Source organism: Silene latifolia, chromosome X, assembly GCF_048544455.1.
Source record: "Silene latifolia isolate original U9 population chromosome X, ASM4854445v1, whole genome shotgun sequence".
NCBI lineage: Eukaryota > Viridiplantae > Streptophyta > Magnoliopsida > Caryophyllales > Caryophyllaceae > Silene > Silene latifolia.
This window is the reverse complement of record NC_133537.1, coordinates 13336131-13360515: the sequence shown is the minus strand read 5'-3', so window position 1 is coordinate 13360515 and position 24385 is coordinate 13336131. Positions and strand designations below refer to the sequence as shown.

The window sequence follows — 24385 nt, the reverse complement described above, 5'->3', positions numbered from 1 at the left end:
CAAGTTATTAGAGGCGCGTCAATTTTTACTAGGTCAAAGTAAAATCATGTTCTTTTGGAGTTAATTTGAGAATCCTACTAAGTCATATAGGATTGTGTTAGGCCTTATTTTTATTGATTGGAAGGAGTTGAACCGAAAAAAAGTGCACTTAACTTAATTGAATAGAGCTGAGCTGAGCTGAACCGAAAGGAAGCATGTAGCTAAACTAAGAGTTAATTTGAGTAGATATGGGTGAAGTGAAACTGAAGTGAAGTGAATTGAAATGAGTTGAAATTAAGTTGAGAAGAATATAACCTTATATTATAGTATAACTAGTATTCGTGCCCGGCTTTGCCCGGGTTACCTCTAGTTACCATTAATTTTTTTTTCATTAAATAAAATTACTTAAAGTTGCATAACCCATAAATGTATCATTAATATATTTTTTATAACATATTCTAAAATTACGATGAAATAAATTTTGAGTCAAATTCACTACTCCCGCTATTAATATTTTTTACTCTTATTAATGAAACAATAGTAATAACATTTCACTACTTGCCCGTAATCATTGTTACTTTCACTACTCCCACCGTAATTATTGTTACTGTCACTACTGCCGCATTAATATTAATAATTTCAATACTTCCGCCGTAATTATTGTTACTTTCACTATTGCCGCGTTAATATTGATTATTTCACTACTCCTGTTATTGTTTCTACCACTCTCATTTATCTCGTTGATAATATTGTTACTTTTGCTATTCAAATGAGTGATTACTGTCATATAACTATATCCAATATTACTACAATTTTTTTCTTTACTGACGAAATTACTTTTACTACTTAGGCATGCAATTTTAAGAGGATTATATATTTATATAAATATATTACATATATGCATTAAATCAAATCGAAAGAATTATGCAATATTATATATTATGGAATGTAACTTGAATTATTTACAACCTACTTATTATATTTTTGTATGTTAAATAATTTTATGATGATAATAATTAATATCATAAGTGTGCATGTTTATACTAATTAATTATTTTATTTTAAGGGAATTGACCATCTTCTAGTCTTCTATAAATATTTAGGCAAATTATCAGGCATCTTCTTTCTTTTAGTCTCCTTGAAATTGACCATCTTAATTAATTATTTTATTTTAAGGAAATTGACCATGTTTAGGAAAATTACCAACCTTCTATATAATTTAATTATAACCCAAACTATATAATATTTGCATTGAGATCCCTTAATCGGGTCCATCACACGGTGCTATTGATTTAAAACTACATAGTATAATTAATTTGTATAACTTTCTTTAATTACATTGAAGTCCCTTGGTTTCTGGATTTAATATATAGTATTGATTGATTTAATATATAGTATTGGTGCCCGGCTTCGCCCGGGCTACCTCTACTGACCATTAATTTTTTTTCATTAAACAAAATTGATTAAAGTTGCATAACCCATAAACTTATCATTAATATATTTTTCTATGACATATCCTAAGATTACTATGAAATAAATTTTGAGACAAATTCACTACTCTCGCTATTAATATTTTACTCTTATTAATGAAACAATAGTAATAACATTTCACTACTTGCCCGTAATCATTGTTACTTTCATTACTCTCGCCGTAATTATTGTTATTGTCATTACTGCCGCATTAATATTGATAATTTCACTACTCTCGCCGTAATTATTGTTACTTTCTATTACCGCATTAATATTGATTATTTCACTACTCTCATTGTTGTTTCTACCACTTTCACTAATCTTGCTGATAATATTGTTAATTTTACTATTCGAATGAGTGATTACAATCATATAACTATATCCAATGTTACTACAATTCTTTTTTTTACTGACGAAATTACTTTTACTACTCAGGCATGCAATTTTAAGAGGATTATATATTTATATATAAATATATTACATATATGCATTAAATCAAATCGAAAGAATTATGCAATATTCTGTATTATGGAATCTGACTTGAATTATTTATAACTTACTTATTAAATTTTTGTATGTTAAACAATTAACATCTCTATACATCTAATAAATTATAAAATTTAATAAAATTGCATACATTTTAAATTTAATATATAATTTTATGATGATAATAATTAATACCATAAGTGTGTATGTTTATACTAATTAATTATTTTGTTTTAAGGAAATTGACAATCTTCTAGTTTTCTATAAATAGTTAGGAAAATTACCAAGTATTTTTTTTCTTTTAGTCTCCTTGAAATTGATCATCTTAATTAATTATTTTATTTTAAGGAAATTTACCATCTTAATTAATTATTTTATTTCAAGGAAATTGACCATGTTTTAGTATCCTACAAATGTTTAGGAAAATTACCAAGTTTCTGTATAATTTAATTTTAACCCAAACTATATAATATTTGCATTGAGATATCTTAATCGGGTCCATCACACGGTGCTAGTGATTTAAAACTATATAGTATAATTAATTTGTATAACTTTCTTTAATTACATGGAAGTCCCTTGATTTCTGGATTTAATATATAGTATTGATTGATTGATACTCTCTCCGTCCCGGTTATTTTAAAAATTTTAGTTAAATTTTCAAAAACAAAATTCGAGCATTCAGTATTCTCATACCATTACGAGTTTACACGTATAAAAATTTTCTTTCCGTTAAATTCAAAATCCAACTCCGCCACACACAAACACAAACACAAACATAGTAACATGATAACCCTTATACCTTTGCATGGTTATCTCCTTTTGTTTGCAATTAACGACGTAGGGACTTTGCTTGAGCTTTCGTAAGTATCATCATTTATCTCCACCCACTTAAAAATGATATAAACCTTACGTTTATGTATGTGGACCGACTAACAATGACCCAATTAAAAAAATTGCATGTTATTATGCTAATAATGTGTCACCAGCGCCAAATAAAGAGGCAGAATCATATGTCAAAGAACCAATCATAGTGTAAAAGAATACTGGGAGTACTATTGAATTCTTCTTTAACTAGTTTAGATCCCTCGCAATAAATGTGCGGTATTTATAGAATTTTGATTTTTGTATTACTTATTTATATTATTTTTCATATTTCACGTCATTATATTTTGATATGAGAAACAAAAATTGAACTGCAAAATAATAGTGGTATCTCATTAACGTAATTGTTCATTTTTCTCGTTATTGAGTTTGCTTCGAGGGAAAAAAACTGAAAACTAATCCAAGAGAATTGAGTAATGTGCTGAAATGTATTTTTTTTATATCACAAAACTAATGATTCCAATTTAAAAATTCTCTGATTCTTTTTTTCATGAAAGTAATCAAAACGATTTATAATTTTGTTTATACATAGTATGAGTCAAGTCATTCTCAAATAATAGGATCAATAAAAGATTTAATATTTTATAGTTTTATATTATTTATATTTTAATTAAAATATTATAGTTTAGTGTTCAGTGAAAATTATATAATTTGAAGAAAAGATTAACTTTAATGAAAAGAATTATATAATGAAATACATTATAATTACTAATTTTCTTATTTAGTGAATACAATTAAATTATCAATATCTTCCTTATTTAAAAAGAATTCACGTTTTCTTGTTTGAGACCAATGAATTTTCTAGTTTTATAGAACCTTCCATAGTTACAAAAAGATATCTCCCAAGATTACTGTACTAACTCATCTATGCACTATTTGTGGTTATTATTTTATTAGTCATAAACTAGTATAGATCATGCGCAAATGCGCGGTTTTTTAAATAGGAATATTAAAGAAGATAATAATTATAAAACTTATATTTAACTCAATTTGAAATTTAATTGTAAATTTATTATTATTAACTAGTATGATCTCGCGCGAATGCGCTATATTTTAGATAGAAACATTAAAAAAAAAATTTAAATCAATTTGAAATTTAATTGTAAATTTATTATTATTAATATTTTGTATTAATCGGTGGAAAAGGAAAAGTTCAGTACAATGCAGATGTAAAATTAATATAATGAAAGCCCAATAACAGATACGATATAATAATAGTCCAATTATAGATATGATATAATAAAAGTCCAATTACAGATATGATATAATAAAAGCCCAATTATAGCCAAATTCATTTAGGCGGATAATTTTGGAGAACTCTTATTCTTTTAGTATAAGGGGGATGTTTTGTAGTTATTAATCAGTGGAAAAGGAAAAGTTCAGTATAATACAGATGTAAATATAATATAATGAAAGCCCAATAACAGATATGGTATAATACAAGCCCAATTACAGATATGATATAATAAAGCCCATTTATAGCGAAATTTATTTAGGCGAGAAAATTTTAGAGAATTCTTATTCTTTTAGTACAAGGGGATGGTGCAAACAACAAACTTGATTATTTAGGCTAAAAACTTTAGCCTAGCTAAGGTGTAGAATTATGACAAAAGTAAGGCCCATTTAGAGATAAATCAACTTAGGCGGGAAATTTTGTTAGGATTCTTATGCTTTAAAGATACACATTAATAACTTAAATGTGAGAAGATTTAGGAAATATTCCCGTGAGATATTAAAGTAGATAATCAATAGAACCCGATTTATGAGGGTCAAACCGATACTAAGAACATTCGATGAGCAGCAGGGAGTAAACAGTAGGGTGCCCAAAAGGAAAACATGCCTCCAATAATAGAGAAACCATTCAAAACATAACAGGTAAGTTTCCAGCTAAACTTAGGTCACCATTTCATTGAAATGTTACAATCATAATAATAAATAGGATATCAAAAAGTGGAATAATAATTAATAATTAATAAAAGAATTAATGTCAAGCCAGGAGGCAGGCAAACAATTTCTCAGTATAAATAAGAAATAAATTCACACGTACATGTTTTACTTTCTGTCTCCTTGCATCCAGAAATCGCATATCAATGGTCTAAGATCAGGCGATCAGCGGAGGTGGCAACGAGCTAAACCGAGCTCGAGCTTAAGCTTAGTTAGCTAACAAGTACGGTAACAACGAAGGCATCATACATACATATTCACATTTCACCATGCTAAAAGTCAATTGATTGGTTACTCTTAAAGCTAATTAATGCGGAGTATATTTAAAAGAAATCATCCCTCTTATTAATCCTAACAAAGTTATGCGCCATGTTCTTTTGGTCTTAGTTTTAATTAGTTTAGTTAGTTCACATCCATTCATTTCAATTTCGGTCCTAGAAATATGGTCTCTCTTAAGTCATGTTCTTTAGTTGAGTACGCCTCCATTCAATTTTAGTTTAGCAAAGCTCTACTTAAATTAACTCATGCTTCAATTTTATTCAGTAAATTCAGTTTAATTTAACTCCTTGAAAAAAAAGAGGGCCTTAGTCTCAAGTTCGATGTATGGTACGGTTAAGAAAGTTCATTAGTATATAATTGTAGTTTTTGATTACCATGTGCGATGTTGTGTTGCATCCTATAGCATCAATTTAGTGCCGCATAAAGCATAGCTTAGTATACTTTAACTTTCTCTACCAAAAGATTTGCGCACTGATTAAGTCATGTGAGTAAATCTTATTTAATCATATCAAACTTATCCTTTATAATAGTAACGTCATTGTATTAGTAAAAAAAAAAAAAAGTCACGTGACAAGAAGATTGCAAGAGGACGAACATGGACAGGGAAGGTCCTTCTTAATCACAAATTCTCATTTCTGACTTGCATATCCGTCGAAAGCTTGCGACGGATCAAGAACTCTCATGTGTAGATAAGATAAAAGCAGAATGCTTAAGGAATAATGTGGAGTCTATTGATCGAATACGAAAGAGGGGGGGGGTGAATTGAGTATTAAAAACTGTTCCGGGTTTAATTCCAGAGCAGGTGTTTGTTACCACTCGTAGCTAGTAGAATGATGTCCTTGCTTGAATCCTCCTTGCGGTCTCCTGAAACGATGAACAAAGAGGGCTCGGCTTTGGCGAGCGTCTCTACTCCGACGCTCAAGTCGGTGAACTTAGAGAGAGGTTGTTGTAACCTGGCTAAGAGTGTATTGTAGAGAGATAAGGAAGATATTACCAGATGAATAGTGGTTATTAGGTCAATTTTTTGATCTTTCCCTTAATGAAGATTGAGGAGTATTTATAGGCATTCACCTTTTGTCACGTAGTGGCCAAGTGGCCAAATGGCTATCAGGTGAAAAGACAGTTATACCCTCGGACGATGGACCCGTGGCAGGGTGGCCGAGGGTCTTGGATATGAGTACGCAGATTTGTGTCCCTACCGGCTAGATGTCCGGCCGAGACCCACGTGACAGTAGATGGGCTTCACCGGCTAGATGTCTAAGTCGTTGACTTTCTTTGTGAATACCCTTGACCTTGCTCAATGTGTTGACTTGTCGTGGGTGCGAATATGCCCCATCAATTTGCCCCAGCGTAGTCTATGCCGTGGTATGGGCTTCGATGTATGTTGAGCGTATATTCTGCGCAAGTATTTTTGCAAAATTTTGGTATCGGCTTCTTCCTCAAGCATCGGCGTGGTTCTTGTTAGGCCGTACCATATATCCCCCCTCCACATGGATGCGTAAAGGGTATCCGATGTGGGAAATAATGTGACGGTGGCCGAGACCAGGGCTGAGAGTGCCGGTTATTTTTGATTGCCCCCGGCCGGTGCTTCATGGCTTGGTCGATCATGTAGCCGGCGGAGAGCTGGCGCCTAGATAATTTGTTGGGGGAGATGAACAGGCGAAGAGATGTGAATGGGCGTGTTGAATACGCTTGGTAACTGTAGCATTGATTGACACTCAACTGTTGCAACGATTGACATTCAACTGTTGCATGTCTGACACGTGTCCGCTTGCTGATTGGTTGACGCTTCATGGGTCAGCCCCGATTGGTCCTTCTTCATGGGCTTTTCCCTATAAATAGGGTAGTTACTCCGTGATTTTGGCCATTAATTTCATTTCCTCAAATTTTCAAAAATTTCTCCCAAAATCTTCCTCTCTTTAAACTTTCAAGGGCTTTCTATTCTTCCAATCTTCGGTCTTCGATCCGGCGAGTGTATTTCTTTAAGGTAATCAAACAAATTTTCTTTTATTTCGTTTGTAGTTTGTTGTGAACATGTCTTCTGCTGATGCTGGACCTAGTAAACCCGCGTCGGGGGGCCCTAGGTCTCCTTCTCCTGAAGTTGATCCTCAAATTCTTGAGGAATGGGAGGACTCTGATTCCTATGGCGATTTTGGTGATGATTTCGGTGATGAAGAGGAAAGGCCTCGTCCCAACGAAGGGAGGCAGTATGTTATGGATCACGGCGACGCCTGTAAGGTCCGTTCTGACCGTGCTTGGACTCATAAGCTCGCCATTGTTCAAGCGAGAAATTTTTCGAGGGCCATTTTTTCTTCGGTAGGGGATACAAAATTGTTATCCCTGAGGAGGGTCAGGCCGTCTGTTGCCCTCCACCGGGCCACACCGGCGTGTATATGCGGCATTTGGAGTATGGGCTCCGGTTTCCGTTGAATGAGCACGTTATGGCCATTATTAGAGCCATGAACGTTGCCGTTGCACAACCGCACCCGTTGGCTATGAGGACCATAATCGGCTTTGACCGCTCTGTCTCTTCAAGGGAGAGGCCCCAACGGTGAATTTATTCCGCCGCTTCACCATCTCAAACCATTTTCTCGCGCGTCGGATGGTACAACGTGGAGATGGAGCCGGGTTATGTCTCTGTCAACAAACTTTCTTCTTGCAAGGATCGGTGAAGGCCGGTGGGTGTACGTTAAGGTGCTTGGGATGACTATCCGCCGCCCTTTTTCCAAAGACCGAGTTAACTTGCGGTGTGAGACTCAGGCGGAGCACGATAGATGGGTTTCCCGGAAGAAGCTCAAAATGGATGCTAGCAGTGTCTATCTCCAGGACGATGAGAGGCTGGCAATGAGGCTCTTTGAGGTGGACAAGAGTGGGTGTGCGAAAAGATGGATTCCTCCGACGCAGATCATCCTTCAGGATGAGCCGCTCTGCCATGTCGGCCTCATACCGGCCCTAGCACAGGGTGAGTGGGGTCGGTGTGAGGCCCATCGCCGCTCTTAATGCTCTTGCTCCTCGAATTCCGGTTTATTTCCTCTACTTAACTCTTTCTTTGTTTCTTTCGCACCACTTTGGAAAGGGCTTGTCGAGGATCTTCTCTAGAGAATGGGCCGCACAAAGATGGGACCGTTGCCAACTTGCATCCCAAGGCTCAAACCCACGACCGTAGGAGGTCGCCGGGTGATCTTATGGAGCAGCGGCTGAGGGGCTTGAGCGTGGAGGAGGCTCAGGCGAAGGTTATCGGCGGCGTTGTTCGTCGGACGCGGAAAACAGTGTCTTCGGCGGCGAGGGCGTCGACGTTGGCTCCAACTCCCACCCCCCCTTCTAAAAAGGTGGAGGTTGTTGATATTCCTTCGAGGGGACTCCGATGCGGAGGAATCTCCCCTTATCCGAAAGAGGAAGGAGGCAGCCTCTACCGTTGGCAAGGAAGTGCCTCCTCCGGCCAAGAAGGCGAAGCACGGTACCTATTCATTCCGTGGCCTAAATTTAGCCGAGTCATTGGGTGCTCCTGATGACAGCTTCCGACATGTCGATATACGTTGATACCGACGTCTTTATTAAATTTTTGTAGGCCAGCCCCGGCCAGCGCTTCTGCTCGCGTTGGGCGGTAGGTGGAGGGGACCTCGCGCGGTTGGTGATCAAGGCGTCACCGTCAACCCTTCATCCCAGAAGGCTTCCTCCTCCCAGCCGCAGGTTGGGGGTCAAATTGTTACCACCGTCCCTTCATCCCAGAAGGCTTCTGTCTCCCAGCTTATAGAGGAAGGCACGAAGCTAATTAGGGAGCTTGCAAGGTGGAACGTGGTTACCGCTGCTCGTCTCATGGAGCAGGAGAAGGCCGTGGCTCGAGCTGTTCATGAGCGTAATGCCGCTAAGCGGTGGGCTGCGTCGGCAAGCCGGGTCTCCTCAATGAGCGGAAGCTTAGGGGAGATGCTTGAGAAGGCGCTCTTGGGCCGAGAGAAAACTCGGGAGGACGCCGAAAAAGAGGTCCTTCTTTGAGAGAGCCAAGGCCGAGGCTGCGGCGGCCGAGGCCGCGAAGTCGCCGGAGAAGTGTAACCACGTTCAAGGGCGTGCCGACCTCTATCTCCAAAGAGGAACGAATCCGAGGGCCTGTTTAAGGCCCAGGGCGGAGGTGGTTCGGGGCAAAGAGGCCATCATCAAGCGAGAAGAGGCCGACATTGAGATGCTCCAAACCGTCATGCTTCCCAATCGTGCGCCCGAATTTCGGGACTTGGCCGAAGGAGCTGCTAAGGAAGTGATCGAGGAGCTTTTCCCTCTTGATGGTTCCTTTCCGTGGGGTAGATATGACAAGTCGCTTGATGACAAGCTCGAGGCTAAGGAGAACGCCATGGTGGAGAAGGCCAAGGAGGTCAGAAGGCAAAGATTGATAAAGAGGCGGCCGCGGAGAAAGCGCTCTTCTTGAGAGGGCTAAGGTGGCCAAGGAGGAAGCCGAGAAAATGAGGGCGGTGATGACGACGCCGAGGCCAAAGCCGAGGCCGCTAGGAAAGCCGCTGGGTTGCCTATTGAAGAAGATGCGGCTATCGCTATCGACGGTGCGCACCAGGCATAGGTTGCTTGATGAGGGCAAGCTTACGGATCCGATCTGTCCTCCTCACATACCATCATGTCTTTGCTTGATGAGAGCAAGTTTACAAAGAGATCTGCTTGGTGCTCGGGGCCGATTATTAAGCCCTTCCTCCCCGCCATCCTTTGGTGCTTCAAATGATAATTGTAGTTTTTTGCTTTTCTCCTTGTATTTTGTATCCTTTGGTAGGTTGTGTTATCTCCATTCTTTTCGCCTGCAAACTGTTATTATAAATAAGAGTTCGTTTCTTTTGCCTTCGGTATGGCCGAGGTCTTTGCCTTATTTCTTTTGAGCGTCTCAACGGTATTTAGTGTTTCCACTTTGCCTCTGGCTTGGCCGAGGTCTTTTCTCGTTTTTGTCTGAGTTGCCCTCTTACGTTATTAATTGAGCGTCTCTTTTTGTTTGAACCTTGGCTTGGCCGAGCGCTTTAGAGTGTGCATCTCAACTGTTTTTAACGCTTTTAAGGCATTTTGATTTGTTTATCAATCTATGCTACTGGCCGCGATCGTCGCGGTGTTCGCTTTCGATGGAGATCAGCTCTTGTCGGTACGACAAGAAGAGTCGGCGTCGGATAGCGTGTTACGCGGCGTCTACCACTTTAAGTGATCGCCGAAGCGTCTACTATTTGGGGTGACTCGCCACAAAGACTACATTTCTTCATGGGGAACACCGCTCTTGTCTATGACAAAGTGTGAGTCAAGCGTCCTGGATAGCGTGTTACGCGCGTCTACCACTTTAAGTGATCGCCAAGCGCCTACTATTTGGGGTGATCGCCACAGCGCTACATTTCTTCATAACGACGCCGCTCTTGTCGAATCGACAGATGAGACGGCGTCGGCTTCCTAACGACGCCGCTCTTGTCGAATCGACAGGATGAGACGGCGTCGGCTTAACGATCTAGCTCTCTTGTCGAATCGACAGATGAGACGGCGTCGGCTTTTAACGACGCCGCTCTTGTCGAATCGACAGATGAGACGGCAGCGTCGGCTTCTTTTTAACGATCGCCGCTCTTGTCGAATCGACAGATGAGACGGCGTCGGCTTAACGATCGCCGCTCTTGTTTAATCGACAGTATGAGACGGCGTCGGCTTTTTTAACGATCGCCGCTCTTGTCGAATCGACAAGATGAGACGGCGTCGGCTTCCATAACGATCGCCGCTCTTGTCGAATCGACGGATGAGACGGCGTCGGCTTCTTTAACGATCGCTCTTGTCGAATCGACAGTGAGAGACGGCGTCGGCTTTTAACGATCCGCTCTTGTCGAATCGACAGATGAGACGGCGTCGGCTTTTAACGATCGCGCTCTTGTCGAATCGACGGATGAGACGCGTCGGCTTTTTTAACGATCGCTCTTGTCGAATCGACAGTATGAGACGGCGTCGGCTTCTTTACTCGTACCAGTGATTTGTGGGGAAAATGGACATCTTCATGGGGGACTTGGTCGATTTTACATTCGATATTAACATGCGTCGGGATGCCCACAACTGTTTTTGGGCACCTCCGGCGCTATACAAGGTCTGTCGGTTTCCTAATGCCTTATCTAGAGGCGCTGTTCCCTGTCAGGCCGTCGGTTGCATCCATAAGGTCGCCCTTCGGTTGTGAGGATGAGCTTTTCCCCTTCTCGATCGCTTCGCCACTTTGAGGGATTGCATGTTGCATCCTCTCGGCGAGATATCCGGATGTTGACCACCTCGTCCTTCTCGTCTTTGGAGACGAGCTTATGCGCTTCCCCCGTCCGAGACATACATTAGTGTCGGGCTCGGATGGACATCACCGCGTCGGCATCGCTCGGAGTAACTCGGCCTATTAGGACGTTGTAGGCGGATGAGCCGTTGATGACGACGAACTCGGCTAGGACATTCTTGGCCGCATTCCCCTCGCCGAACATCACCGGTAGTTTGATTGAACCCGGGGGACCGGGCCACCCGGAGAAGTCAGTATAGTGGATGGGCGCGGGGCTCAAGTCCTTGATTCTCGGGCGAGGTCTGCGGAAGCACTCCCGAACATGATGTTCGTGTAGGCGCCGTGTCTATCGACATCTCTTCACTAGGTGGTTGGATATTTCCAAGTTGACTACGAGTGGGTCGCTGTGAGGGGCGATGACTCCCTCGTAGTCCTTCCCTCCAATAGTCATATTGGGAACGCTGGAGGCGGCGGTCGCTGCGTTGGGCACAAAGTTGATAGCCCGATACGGCTCGTTCGGGTGCCGTTTGTGCCCATGAGCGGACCCACCGTTCTCGTTACCTCCGATTACTACATTGATAACTCCTATCCGTTGAAAAACGGATGTCTTATCCGAGCCGCGTCGTCGTCTTGGCCTTTGGCCACATACTTGTCGAGGCTCCCCTTCCGGATTAGCTCTTCAATGGCATTCTTCGATGCCGGTTGTCGATGAGGTGGCCGGCGCAACCGTGGTACTCGCAAAGATCGGTTTGAGTCACCGTCTCCTTTTGGCTTGGGAGGCCGTTCCCACTTCCGGCCCTCGTTTCGCTCGGGCGAAGACCTTGGCGGCCGATGCGACGAGAGGGGTTTTGTCATGGTAATGCCTTTGGTAAAACATTCCCGAACTCCCACCGCGCCCGTCGGGCCTGTTTCTTGGCGGATCTATCGACCGTGACTGTTATTGTCACGGTGTTTATCATCGGATCGTGACCTGTTATTGTCACGGCGCCTCTCATCCGGACTATCATCCCGGCGGCTTTTCCTCTCGAGGGCTCGGCCTCGGCCGGGCCTACCCAGTCTTGTGGTAATCTTCCACCTTGATGGCCTGGTCGGCCATCTTCCTCGCAGCGTCTAGGCCCGGCCCCGTGCTTGATGAGCTCGTCTTTTAAGTTTCCCTTTGGGAGGCCCTTCATCGGTCGAAAGCCGCCGCCGGGATTGATTTCCCGAATCTGCTGGACCTTGCCGTCGAACCTCTTCATATAGCTTCGTAGAGATTCGTCCCCCTCCTGTTTGATAGTTAGGAGGTCCGACGTCTCCACGACCGTCCTTTTGTTGCAAGAGTATCTTGGGCTAAGAAGGCGTCCTTTAGGTCGGCGAAACAAGATATACGAACCGTCGGGAAGTCCCTTGTACCGCCAGCCATCCCATGCGAGTCGTTGGGAAAACTCGGCACCAGACCTCATCAGTCTGCTCCCATACCGACATGTAAGACTCGAAAGCCTCGGCGTGGTCGGTTGGGTCGGCTTGTCTCCTTTGTATGTGAACGCCTTGTGCGGCTTGGCTTGGTTGGCACGGCGGTGTCCGGGACATAATCACGAGGGGTCGTTTGACCACGTGTCGGATGACACGCGGCGACCGACTCCTCGCATTCCTAGTCCGGCTTCTCTCCTCGTAGCGAGAAGGACTTCTTCTCCCGGCTCGGGCTTCTTCTCCGACTTTCTGAGTCGGGCTTCGGCCGCTCTCCGGGGTGTGCCTCGTCGGTGTTGCGGCGGCGATGTCCTCTCCCGAGTGCGAGAAGGACTTACGTTCACCACGACCACTTTGGGCTCCTCCGGCGTCTTGGTAGGGTCTGCTTCTCCCGGTGCTCCGTTCAAGTTTCTTGGAGTCACGTTACGGGCCCCGCCTCCCGGGACGGCTTCCGCCGCTCGTGTCGGCGTGCCTATGTGAGCCGGTGTACTCCCACCAGGTCCAGGAGTGTCTTCAGTTTTGCTACGTCAACCACCTGTCCCATGATGGTGACCTGGTTGGCGGACGGCGGTGTGTCCGGTATTATCGGCATTCCGAATTCCGGTTGGACTACTCCGCCGGTGGAGGGTTGCACTACTCCAGAATGGTGAAATGTATCATCTTGGTGTAGCTCGGTTTCGTCGGTCACGACTACTTGTTGTTTCGACATCTTAGCTTTTTGGGTGGGTTTTTTGTGTTTTTGTTTTTGTTGTTTGGGAGTGAATGTGACTAGCTTCTAGTTTGCCTTCCCCACAGACGGCGCCAATTGTTCGGGTTTAATTCCGGAAAGCGGTGTTTTGTTACCACTCGTAGCTAGTAGAATGATGTCCTTGCTTGAATCCTCCTTGCGGTCTCCTGAAACGATGAACAAACTGAGGGCTCGGCTTTGGCCGAGCGTACTCACTCCGACGCTCAAGTCAGTGAACTTAGAGAGAGGTTGTTGTAACCTGGCTAAGAGTGTATTGTAGAGAGATAAGGAAGATATTACCAGATGAATAGTGGTTATTAGGTCAATTTTTTGATCTTTCCCTTAATGAAGATTGAGGAGTATTTATAGGCATTCACCTTTTGTCACGTAGTGGCCAAGTGGCCAAATGGCTATCAGGTGAAAAGACCGTTATACCCTCGGACGATGGACCTGTGGCAGGCTGGCCGAGGGTCTTGGATATGAGTACGCAGATTTGTGTCCCGGCTGGCTAGATGTCTGGCCGAGACCCACGTGACAGGCCGATGGGCTTCACCGGCTAGACTGTCTAAGTCGTTGACTTTGCTGTGAATACCCTTGACCTTGCTCAATGTGTTGACTTGGTCAGCGGTGCAGAATATGCCCCATCAAAAACGATGACCGCTTTTTCGAAATATATGATATAAATTAATTACTTGATTTTATTGGTTAAAAACAACTAATTAAATTATTAACAATAAATGCAAAATCGAAATAACAATAATAAAGAGAGAGAGAAAGAGAGACACACAGGATTTTGAAGTGGTTCAGTTTCACAAGTCGAAACCTACGTCCACTATTCTCGATTAATAATTTTTAGTACCTTTCTCCGGATTACAAAAATTATCAATCCACTCGTATAATCAACTATATGATTATAACTCAGATTGAGTATCGCTAAATACTCTAGGTTGCTCTTACGTTAATAAGAAAAGTACAACGACAAATACTAATCTCACGTTATGCGAGTGAGTATACTATCCTTGTGTACTTAGTATCCTATAACGATTTTTCTTCGAGTGATTGACAAATTTGATGCGTAATTTTTGTATAAGCAAATTTGGAAAATAAGAATTAAAGCTCAAATGATTTTTGCTTAAAATATTTTTCTCTCCTGAAATTTGTAGATGTGTGTGTCAACTATTAATGTTGAATGAATGAGAGTATTTATAGTAGAGTGAATTAGGGTTTGGAATGTTATGGAATTAGGGCATAGGAATATTCTGGAAGAATAAATACTAACAATTTGATGAACAAGTAAGAAGAGAAAGGAAGGAGGAGTTTGGCCTCCCTAGGGTTTCGGCCTTCTAGAGTTCGGCCCACCTAGGGTTCGGCCACCTAGGTTTTGGCCGGCCTCTAGGGCTCCTTCGGTCCACTTCTTGCTTCTATAGCCCGCAACAAATCGAGATAGAATTTAGTTAAAGCCCTAGGTTGCATGACGATATAAATATCGTGTTACAAACCAATAGTTTATTTAACCTAAATTCTAATTAATTAATTCCAATTAAAATAAATACTCTCTTATTTTTATAAACCATTAAAAATATATTTTCCAAAAATTAACGCATTATTTTTGTCTAGCAATGAAGTTATGTCTATTAGGTCATAACTTCATTAACCTTTAAATCAAACAAAGTAAAACCATTACCGAATGACGACCTATACTATCTAATCTTCGGTAAACGAATCGTCTCTTCACAAGTCTCTCATCTTGAGTCTCGTGGTTGATTTCCAATCTTGATCTCGCTTGAAAACATCGATCAAGTATAATTGAAGTTGTACCTTCTTGGTCCAAACTTCAAGCTTGCGTCTTTGTAATTGTTCCTTTCTAAATTAAAACTTACACACACAATTACACGCATATGTTTATATATTAAGTCCACATACAAATCATTACTGTCATTATCAAAACAATTAATAAGGACTAAAGGTCCAACAAATAATAATTTGTTTTGTCTTATTTATCCACATGGGTAATACATCCGTCACAAGGGAGACACAGCCCACAAGCCTCACAATTCATGGATGACACCCATGAGTGATGCTAACTGGCTAAACTCCTGACATGGTACGTTTAGAAGTTGGATAAAATAAACGAAACGGGATCGTCTCCATTTCTTTCGATCTACTCTGTATTTCTCCTCTAAGTTTCTTGTTGATGGATATAATTGTGATTAAGGAAAAAATGGAGAAAATGAAGTGCATAATGGAGATATAAATGGAGAGGATCCCGACTCAAAATTAGAGGTGACAATTATTGACACGACACGAACCCGACATGAAGTTAGTGGGTTAGGGTTAGGACTTTGTGACCCATTTAAGTAATTGGGTCGACACGGACACGACACGAAATATAAATGGGTCGGGTTAGGGTTGAGCTCTTTTGACACGAACCCGACACGAATAACCCGTTTATTTAAAAGTGTCATAATATATTTGGATTGAATCAATAATTCAAACAAACAACTTAAAAATATGCAATTTCATTCATCATTTTTGGCATAATAGGGCTATAAAGCTTAATTTAGTTTATTAGTTTATTGGGTTAAATTGGTTAAATGGGTTAAAAATGATCTGCTAAAAGATAAACGGGTTATACAGGTCAGGTTGGGTTATGGAAAAATTAAATGGGTTGGGTTAGGGTTGAGACAAATGACCCGTTTATGTAATTGGGTCGGGTTAGGGTTGGGGTGGTGATGACCAGTTTAAAGTTGACACGAACACGACACGACCTGATCTGTTTGCCAGGTCTACTCAAAATAATTAAAAAAAAAAAACATTAAGTCGGAGTTTATAATACGAGTAGAATATTGTGATCATTTACCGTGAAAAAGACTTGGCAAAAATAGAAATATAAACAATTTAAAACTCTTAGGAGCATGTTTAGTCTAACATATTAAAAATGAGGTTTTGCTTTCAAGCTTAATTTTTAAAAGCGTTTTTCAAAAACTAGAAGCACTAAATTGGCGCTTCTATTTTTAGGGGGGAAAAAAGGTTTTTTAGTTTTTGAGAATTTGTTTTTTAGCTTTTAATTAATGATGTCTGTAGTCAAAAAAATGCTTTTAAGTCCAAAAATACTTCTAAAAGTTAGGCCAAACCCCACTAGATCTGTGTAAAATGGTTGTATCAAATCTATCAATCATACAACAAAGTCATTCATCGTTTATAAAGTACACAAATGTGTGTATAACATGAAAATGGTCTATTGTTATATAACATTGGTCGTAAATCGTAATGTAAAATCGAATAGAACGAGAAAGACTGCGTCAGGCAAACACATTCAAATATTAAATGTCGATGCATTGAATAACTCCGACGAGAATTTAGTCTCTGTAAGGCAGAATAGATGGGAGGGCCTCTAGACATGGCAGGAATCCAATGTACCAAAAAGTCAAACAATTAAACCAGGCAGCAGAACATGGAGAGCCACAAACAGAAATACAGAATCATTCTGCATCACTTGGAACATCAGCTAACACAGAAATATCGTGTATACTACTTGTGAGAGACGATATCTCAACCAACAGAATTTAACAAGGCAATTACGGATTACATTAATTATCTAACTCGACTTCACATTACCATCCTGAAATGCATACTTTACAGTTTTCATCAACATAGTTTTACTACTTTCATTAGTACCAACTACAAAGGACACTATTAGCTACTCTCTTACATTTTATCATGATTTACTATTACTATTAATATATAAGAAACGGTTGGAAATTTGCAATTACGATAGTTAGAGCCATTGTTCCTCTTAGAGGAATAGATCCTTCAATTTTGTTAAGAATGCTCTCATTTGGAGGACCAGGGCATATTATTAATATATGTATATAGATCTTTGCTGAATGATTAGATCAATATGGGGGATTAGAGTGGTTAAAATTAGGTTTCAGACTCTTCCAACAGGGGAATGGGGTGGATATGAGACGAATCTTCCAGGGGCTTCAGCCTGATTTGACATCTTTGGTTGAATCGGTACCTCAGAAACCCCAACGTCACCAGGGACCTTTACAGGCACATTGTTTGGCTCTGACAGTTCGGAAGGTCTCCGACAGTCTATAAAGGACAAACTTACAGCAAATGCTTGTAGGAGTGTGAGTGATGCACTGAATTCCACCGAGTATATCCTTTCCTTAAAAGGTGCCATATTCAAAACAGGCTGGTCACCTTGACCGACCTGCACAAAACAGTTTGATTTTCTTAGTAAGGAGTACTATGATTCTATAGAATCGTCCAAGTGTTACGATAAATCAAGGTCAATCCACAATTTTGAACTTTGATGTGATACACAAATTTTCATATGAAACGGTCTCGTGATAATGGTAATTATTTGTTGATTTTATATTTTTATCTTTCCACGAGTTAATGGTTATATGAGATCGTCTCACAAGAGACTAGATGGTTATAAAATGTCAAGGAGATACCTGTGAGAAAAGCTGAAGCTTTTCGTTGTTCTGGCCAATTCCAAAAGAATTAAACTTGGTTAAATGTTCTTTTTTATTGGTATAGACTTTCAACTGACAACCCAAATCCCATCCACCACAATCACATAATCCACCCGATCTCCATCTCTGAGCCAGTCTCGATATTTCTCCTTTGCTAGGCACTGTATGGATCCCACCAGGAAGTACGACAGTTGTACTCGAGTTCAAGCTAAAAAGAGAATTATTGTTGGATCTTTTCACCTGTGAGTTTTCACTTATAGAACCCTCTGAAAAACCCAACCAGTCAAAGCTAGAATTGTCAACTTGATTATCACTGAACGTGGTGTTTCGTGGAAGATTGACAATAATGGCTGCCAACTCATTAGTTGGATGAAAGTCCGTTGAATATTCATCTTCCTGTCCCAAATCCACAGCAAAGAGATCAAATTCTCTTGAGATGGCCACATCAGCATTATCGTGCTTGATAGTGGAAGAACTAAAAGTATCCGAGACCTTCATTTGAGCCACAACATTAGGAACATAACCATGATTGCCACCTTTCCCTCCGTGGGACAACCAACTTCCACTCTTTCTCTTGACTTCATGAATGGCGAAAAATGTGTAAATCCAGCTATGGTGACCTTTTCCTGGAGCACTTGACTTCCTTACAGTTGCAGCTAAAATGTTCTTCTCATTGTCAATGGCAAAAGTAAACAACGGAAGTCCATTCTTGAATGATATCTGCAGAAGAGCTTGAAGTGTTGACAGACCATTCTTTGAAGTGTCGTGAGCATCACTAGCGCCTGCAGATCTCAAATGCACTCCAGTAGAATCTCCAGGACGAGAATCTGACGGCTTAGTACATGATTTCGTGGCACCAATGCTCGACGAAGTTTGTTTGCTTGATGGGTCGGAGCAGTTGGACATTCTGGGTTTAAGAAGAGGATCGAGCAACCTTCTTAGAGGACTACTCGACCTACCTTTATTGTTATGATTAGTTGATAACTTATTACTGTAAGGATTATCAATTAACAAAGAAGGATCTGCTCCATCTAACCCAGATCTTGTGATGCAGTCTCTTGAATTTGACGTGCGAAGAGGTGAGTTATCTCTGACCCCAACATTTTTAACCATCTTTCCCATTGCAAAACTCAATCTACGTATTGGCGACGGGTTTCTTGCTTTTGGAATGGACTCTGAGGTTTTTCTAGCATCCAACTCCTCAGAAGGCTTTGCTGATGCAATTGGATTCTTCTCTGGTGTATGTCTGCTCCTAGATGGACTGCTAAGCATCCTAGTGGGAACAGACGCCACACATGGTGCTTCAGTAGGAACTTTGATACCCTGCACACTAATAGAGGACGAAGTCTGAAGTTTGTTGGTTGTGGACTGAAGAGAGATATGTGGTACTCGCGATGAAATATCGACACCCGATTCATGCTGGAAACTAGATGCTGTGGACCTCATCTGGTCGCAGCCATCATTGCTAGATGGACGTCTACCCTCGAGATTTTTTCTTGCTAAAAGAAACTTCTCACCAGCTTCTATAGACAACCGGTCATTCGCAGTAAAACTGGCTGAGCCAGTAAAACTGGAGCAAGTATGTTCCCGTGGCTCTTTAGGCATGATTATAATACCTGGTTTATCTCTTTCAAAGTAACCTCGATCAGCTGCATTTAACTTGGTTTCTCGAAACCTTCCTATATCTTTGGCGGATTCCACATCTTGAATCTTTTTTTTACCTTTCCAAGTAGGTGTTGCCTCATACTTATCCGGGATCAACTTTCCTTCGATTTTTGAGGACTGCAAGTTTGACCCTTTTGTTTCACAAACTGCACTAAAAGTCTTGTGCTGTCTGCTTAACTGGTTACCAGTGACAGCAGTTGAGTCCTTAAATTTAGCAGTTAAGTCCTTGAATTTATGGGTATTTCCTCCAAAAACGTCAATCTCATGTGGCATTTTTACCCCAGCATATACCTTTTGGGGATGAGATTGATGCACGGAGCCTTGTACTACAGGACGAGCCGGTGTGCAGCTTCTTCCAGTTGACGATTTAGCATCTCGAACATGATCTTCCTTTGGTGAAGCTTTAGCCGCAGATTGCAGAGAGATACGTTGTGATCTTTGACGAGCAGGAGAGCAAATTTGGTCTCTGCTAGAATGGGTTGATGAGTCATCAGTTGAAAAGAGAGAAGCGTTGCTACTAGATGGAGAAAAAGCACTATGTTTAGCCGGCATATGTTTTTGACTATACTGCCATTTTTCCAAACGCCTCCAGTCAAGAACACCAACGCTCAGTGCTTTCTCCTGATAATTTTTCCCTTTCTCCAAATAACTCGGCAAATTAGACATGTATCTAACTAGTTCTTCCTCTTTAAGGTTCCTTCTCTCGAACACTTGTCTTTGTTTACTACCTACATATTTAGGTAAGGGAGCATCAGGATTTCTCGTAAGTTCATGATGAAAATCAGCATATGACAAGTGGGGTTTATCTGACATTAATATATCTAGTAGCTTAGTGGCATGCCGACTGCGCGTGGTCTCTGTAGCACCCGTATCCATTCCATCCCTGAGGGGTACCATTGTTTAGAATGGGGATGCTGGTGCTTCTATGCTAAAACCAGCAGTCATACACGGTCAGCGATCAAACAGCCATTGCTCCTGCAGGTGCTTGCTCCACACTGCTCATAAGCAAAAGGAAAATCATGAACAAATAGAAGCAGCAAACTGAAATGCACCGCAGCTCAACACTGTAACCCAAAATGTAACAGACGGGTAAAATAAATAAGTAAATAAGTGACTAAATTTGTCAGGGAATAAAGATAAACATCTACAGATGAAATACATATGTTGCAGCTCTGACTAGTGATTCGAACTGCTTAAATTCACTCAATTAATAAGCTAAGCTATTGAAGCATATGTAGATAGGAAAGCACTCGAGGCAGCTTGCAGAAGAAGTTGATTACACAACTGCTATGCATGTACATGTATTTACTCATAATTTACAAACTTTACAGCACTTTCCCTTACATTAGTAAACAGAACGCCTTTTCCCTACAAATTTCTTATCACATTCATGTACAAAAGCAAGCAAAAAGTTCGATGGCACTAGCTTTATCAATATCATAGTGGCGTAATAGTATAGCTTAATGCCTCCCAAGTCATGATAATTCATGATTCATGAACATTGACCGGGTCACTAATATAGTGATCTAGATTCTAGATTGGTGACTGGTGAGTATATTTTGTGTGATTTGGTACACCTAAAAGAAAACAAATTCCAGCAACATAAAGACAAAACCCAAAAATCATGAAGATAAGAAAAAAGAAATGTGGTCCATAATCACTCCTAAAATTAACATAAAGCAACCTTTCTTTACAAGATGAAACTACCATTGTTGATTACAACTAGCACATAATGACAAAGATCTTCAAACCCTCTAGGCCCCTACTACACCCATCTAAGCTATCTCAATCGACGTCCGAATTTTAAATTTCAAGAAATACTAGGAGCACAAAAATAAACTAAACTTGGAAAGTGAGAAAAGATCTAAGATCAGAACAGAGACGGAACGCGAGGAGTAACAGTGACATTTTAAATTTTAAATTTCAAGAAATACTAGAAGCACAAAAATAAACAAAACTTGGAAAGTGAGAAAAGATCTAAGATCATAACAGTGACGGAAGGAGAGATGGTAGCAAACTAGCAGAGGTTATCGTCTTCCAAAGCAGTGAAAGATAAGAAATTTTTAGGTAAAATTTTTGAACTATTCGTTAAATTACTGTATTACATTACTAATCCGCTGTCATAAAATTTTCAATGCATATTTTACCCCCATTTAACTTCAAATCCTCACTCCACCACTAAATCGTTACCCTCTTTACAAGATGAAATTACCATTGTTGATTACAACTAGCACATAATGACAAAGATCTTCCTACCCCCTATTACACCCACCTAAGCTATCTCAATCCACATCCGGATTTTAAATTTCAAGAAATACTAGAAGCACAAAAATTAAACTAATTTTGGAAAGTGAGAAAAATCTAAAATCATAACAGTGACTAAAATCATAACAGTGACGGAACAAGAGAGGTAGCAGGACTAGCAGGAGCTATCGTTTTCCCAAACAGTGAAAATAAGAAAGGTAAAATTTTCGATTTATTACTGTGTTACTAATCCGCTGTCATAAAATTTTCGGAGCATATTTTACCCCCATTTAACTTCGAATCCTCACTCTGCCACTTAATCGTAGCCTACACTTCGTACTTTCAAATTCTAAGTAACTTCTGCAGTCAAACCTAGAGGATATCTTTGAAAATCCGCTCGTTAAAATTTTCAGTGCATATTTTAGCCCTACTTAACATCGAATCATAGCTCTGCCACTGAATCATACATATCACTAACCAGTAACCACCCAATACTTAGTGGAGTACTTCCGAATTCCATGTAACTTTTGTAATCAAACTACAAGATACCTTTAGAAATCCTTTCTTTGATTGCAAACAATCTCACATGTAACTAGTATTGAAACAACCAAGATGACTACGACGGCCATTGGCAAGGTTTAAGTAACTAGATCAAGTTCTAGATGATGTATGCAACTTTACTTCTCGTCATACTACTCCAAATACAAGTAACCTTACCTCCCAACTAAATAACAAACAACCGTCTCACACTAAATTAGCGTGAAAGGTCTTTCATTAACGTTATTTAAAAACGTCTCACATGAGAATTTATGATAACAGCTAAAGTCCTAAGCTCATCGACTTCATCCTATGAAGTTTCCGCCTAAACATTGCATTTCATAAACTAATCCGCGTACCTAAATCAGAAATTCTTTCTGATTACAAAAACAAATGAAATTATAAATCCGCAAAATAGACAAAAACAAATAATCAACAAAGTCACTGATTTTTGGCCAATTTTTCAGGAAACTAACATTTAACGCCTACATTATACGGCGTATTATTATTATTGTATATTATAATCTTCTCTACTTTTCAACTTCCAAGTTCATTTAATCATTTAAAGCCTACACTCGCTCATTTTTACATGAGACGATATCATGATAAGTTCATTGTCAAAAATAGTTACTTCTTCCGTCTTAATCATTTGTTTACCTTTCATATTCTCGTGAGGAGTATTTTAATCAAAGGTAAACCAATTATTGAGACAGAGGAGTACTTTTTTACATTGTAATGTCTCACAGTATCTGAATATGAGACGAGACGGTCTCACACAAGACTTACTCGTAAATGGTAAAGACAATTATTAATCAAGCATACTAACACTAGAAATAACATTAAATACACACAGAACACAGTGAATTTGGTGATTACAGCAAAAAAAAATTACCGCATTTTCTCAGTAAATTGTAGTAGAAAGAAAACAGTAAAAATAGAAGGATACCGGAGTGTAACGTCGGAAAAGTGACCGGAAAATACGGCGAAAATGTCGGTGAAAGAGGAGAGAGAAAAAAGGAGTAAATGAAAAGGTAGTAGTGATGAGAAAATGTCAAAAGAAGAGAGAGAATATGCAGATGAGATGCAGAAAGCAGGTGAGAGATAAAGAAGAGAGTGAGCGAGTGTCAGGATCTGAGGAAGCACAAATAGTACTCCCACTTATTCATAATAACTCTCCCCCTTTCCTTTTTCATCTATTCATATAAGTATATAACTCTCCCTTTTTCCGTAAATTTTTATACTTATTTTAATCACCTTACCTCATAACAATACAGCAATACCTCCGCAATCTCATACTTTATCTTATTTTAATCACATTACCCCCACAACAATACTTATTTTAATCATCTTACCCCACAATAATACCTTCCCTCTCTCCAATTACCTTACACTACCACAATAGTTTACAATAAAATAACTCTCCCTTAATTTGCGTGCCCTTTTAAAAGGTGAGAGTTAGTGAGTTACTATGAATAAGAGGGAGTACTATACAACCAGTTGTATGATGAGCATTGTATAACCCTATACATTAATCCGAGCTTATGTATAATTTTTCTGAGTTTTGTAAGAGTTTATTTTTTTTATGTTTAAGCGTGTGAGTTCAAAAACTTTACAGCATAACTCAGATTCTTTTAAACAAAACGCGAAATTTTAGTACACAACTCGGATTCTACATCATACAACAGGTTGTATAATCTACTCATTGCTGAGGAAGGGACTAAGTTGGGAAGTTCGGGTTTTGAGACGGATGTAAGCGTGAGTTATGTGCAAGATAAGGGACTCAACTTTGGAACTTTTTATAGATAAGAACTCGAATTTTCAAACTTTTCAGTTAAGGATTTGAAATAACTTTTCCGTCAATAGTCAATACCACCGTTTGTTCTAGTCATATCCTCTTGCTATGTATTCATGATTCATAACAGCCAAATTTGATTTAAACTACTTTTTTTTCCCCATTTTTCTTCTTCAACAACAACA

The 24385-nt window shown here is 40.0% G+C and overlaps 1 protein-coding gene across 2 annotated transcripts; it reads right to left on the bottom strand.

Moving 5' to 3' along the window:
- Positions 1–17040: 17040 nt before the first annotated feature.
- On the bottom strand, positions 17041–23574 carry LOC141622928 (uncharacterized). 2 transcript variants are annotated; one of them, XM_074438957.1, is made up of 4 exons: positions 23355–23541; positions 20439–20622; positions 17942–20355; positions 17041–17694 (listed from the first exon to the last, which is right to left on the bottom strand). In XM_074438957.1, the coding sequence occupies exons 3-4, from the start codon at positions 20291–20293 to the stop codon at positions 17407–17409; spliced, it is 2640 nt and encodes an 879-aa protein (XP_074295058.1). In that variant the 5' UTR covers positions 20294–20355; positions 20439–20622; positions 23355–23541; the 3' UTR covers positions 17041–17406. The 2 variants fall into 2 exon arrangements, with proteins under 2 accessions (XP_074295058.1, XP_074295057.1); XM_074438956.1 differs by having other exon boundaries at positions 17942–20622; positions 23355–23574.
- Between the last annotated feature and the right edge of the window lie 811 nt (positions 23575–24385).

Excerpts from the sequence above, each read along its gene's own strand:
- LOC141622928 (XM_074438956.1), bottom strand. The coding sequence starts at position 20,524 with ATGGTACCCCTCAGGGATGGAATGGATACGGGTGCTACAGAGACCACG. Across the intron at positions 17,695-17,941 it reads AGCTTCAGCTTTTCTCACAG|GTCGGTCAAGGTGACCAGCC; the intron begins GTATCTCCTTGA and ends TGTTTTGTGCAG.